Source organism: Austrofundulus limnaeus, unplaced genomic scaffold (assembly GCF_001266775.1).
Source record: "Austrofundulus limnaeus strain Quisiro unplaced genomic scaffold, Austrofundulus_limnaeus-1.0 Scaffold120, whole genome shotgun sequence".
Lineage (NCBI taxonomy): Eukaryota > Metazoa > Chordata > Actinopteri > Cyprinodontiformes > Rivulidae > Austrofundulus > Austrofundulus limnaeus.
In genome coordinates, this window is record NW_013952522.1 from 846,138 (window position 1) to 847,606 (window position 1,469).

Below are 1,469 nucleotides of genomic sequence, written 5' to 3' on the forward strand. Positions count from 1 at the left end.
TTTGAATTTATTTTTGATGGAAAAAGGTGCAGATATTACAATATTTTTTCTTCTTTCTGCTGCCTTTTATTTTATTAGTCATTTGTATTTTTTGTACATTGAATTTGCTTTGTTTTTGAACGAAATTAATAAACTAAACTAAACTAAATGTTTTCATGGGCCAGAGGAAGTTCATGCCTGATGTGAGCAGCTGGAACGAGTGATGGAGTGGGTGAGACAGATCTTCTGTGACATTAAGTGCATTTATTAAACATTTTCTGATGTGCGAAGTATGGTAAATGGACTGTACTTATATAGCACCTTTCTACCCAACTAGGATACTTTAAATGCTTTACACAATCTGTGCCCTCATTTACCCATTCACACAGCACTCTACAAAGTTTCTACAAAGCTAACTTACAAATCACTTAAGGAGACTAATCAGTGGTTTAAATCACATTTGTTCACTGATGGGACACACATCAGAGGCATTGGGGGTGAAGTGTCTTGCCCAAGGACACCACATCTGAGACAGCTGGAATGGGGGGATCGAAACAGCGACCTACCGGGTCCAGGACGACTCCACTAACCACTCTGYATCAGCCTCCCGCAAAGCATTAAAATCCCTTTAACAGAGATCTAAACATACTATATTAACCAGCATCTTGACATTGTTTTCCTTTCACAAAAAAGAATGTTCCTGCAACAACTCCAAGAAGTCCAAGAGTCAGACCAAGTCCACAGCAAACAGCTGGACCACGGCTCTTCTCATCTGTGTCAACAACTAAAGAGGACAAGAACAGAAAATTATTCCGTTGAAACACTTTTCAATTCACCTTACATTCTTGCCAATTGTAAGTTACATTTGTTGTGCTGCTAAGTTTAACAGCGCTTTTCTTGTTCTCACCCAAAATCCTGGTCCTGGGTTCATCCAGAGCTTCATGTTCCACCGTGCAGCTGTAGGTGTCTCCTTCTTGTGGAACAAACTTCAGGTAGGAGAAGACGTGAAACACCCCCTCAGAGTTGGAAACAGTTTTGATGAAAGGAGCTTCYACCATCACTTCTTCATCATTCTTAGACCATCTGATRTTGATCACAGGAGGGAAAAAGTCGTAGACGAAGCAGATGAGGGTATTCTCTTCATAGGTTATCATTTCATCTCTGAAGTAAATCACAACTTCTGGTGGGTCTGACAGTTCAAACAGCACAGTGTTATTTAGTTATTATAATTTTAATCAAATAGTAACAGTGACAAATGTTGGAACACAAGTTGAGTTTTAATTACCTTTAGTCTTTTTTACTGACTCATCAGGTTTCCATCTATAAATATCTTTGTTGCATACATTTCGAAAATATTCTGCATAGTGGTAAGCCATTTCATAGCGTGAAGATGTCGGTATTTTGCTTTTCCAAATAACAAGACTTTGATTATAATCTGCATAGCAGACTTCATCATCATCAAATGTCACATAGGCTTGAGTGTCACCCGA

General features: G+C 38.7%; 2 protein-coding genes across 2 annotated transcripts in view; one reads left to right on the forward strand and one right to left on the reverse strand.

The window, feature by feature from the left end:
* The window catches only part of LOC106522076 (cytoplasmic phosphatidylinositol transfer protein 1), a 72,649-nt gene that overhangs the window by 33,592 nt on the left and 37,588 nt on the right, over positions 1–1,469 (forward strand). The window lies entirely within an intron of this gene.
* Positions 112–1,459, reverse strand: LOC106522074 (H-2 class II histocompatibility antigen, A-Q alpha chain). The gene is made up of 2 exons (XM_014014927.1): positions 887–1,459; positions 112–763 (listed from the first exon to the last, which is right to left on the reverse strand). The coding sequence occupies exons 1-2, from the start codon at positions 1,131–1,133 to the stop codon at positions 633–635; spliced, it is 378 nt and encodes a 125-aa protein (XP_013870381.1). The 5' UTR covers positions 1,134–1,459; the 3' UTR covers positions 112–632.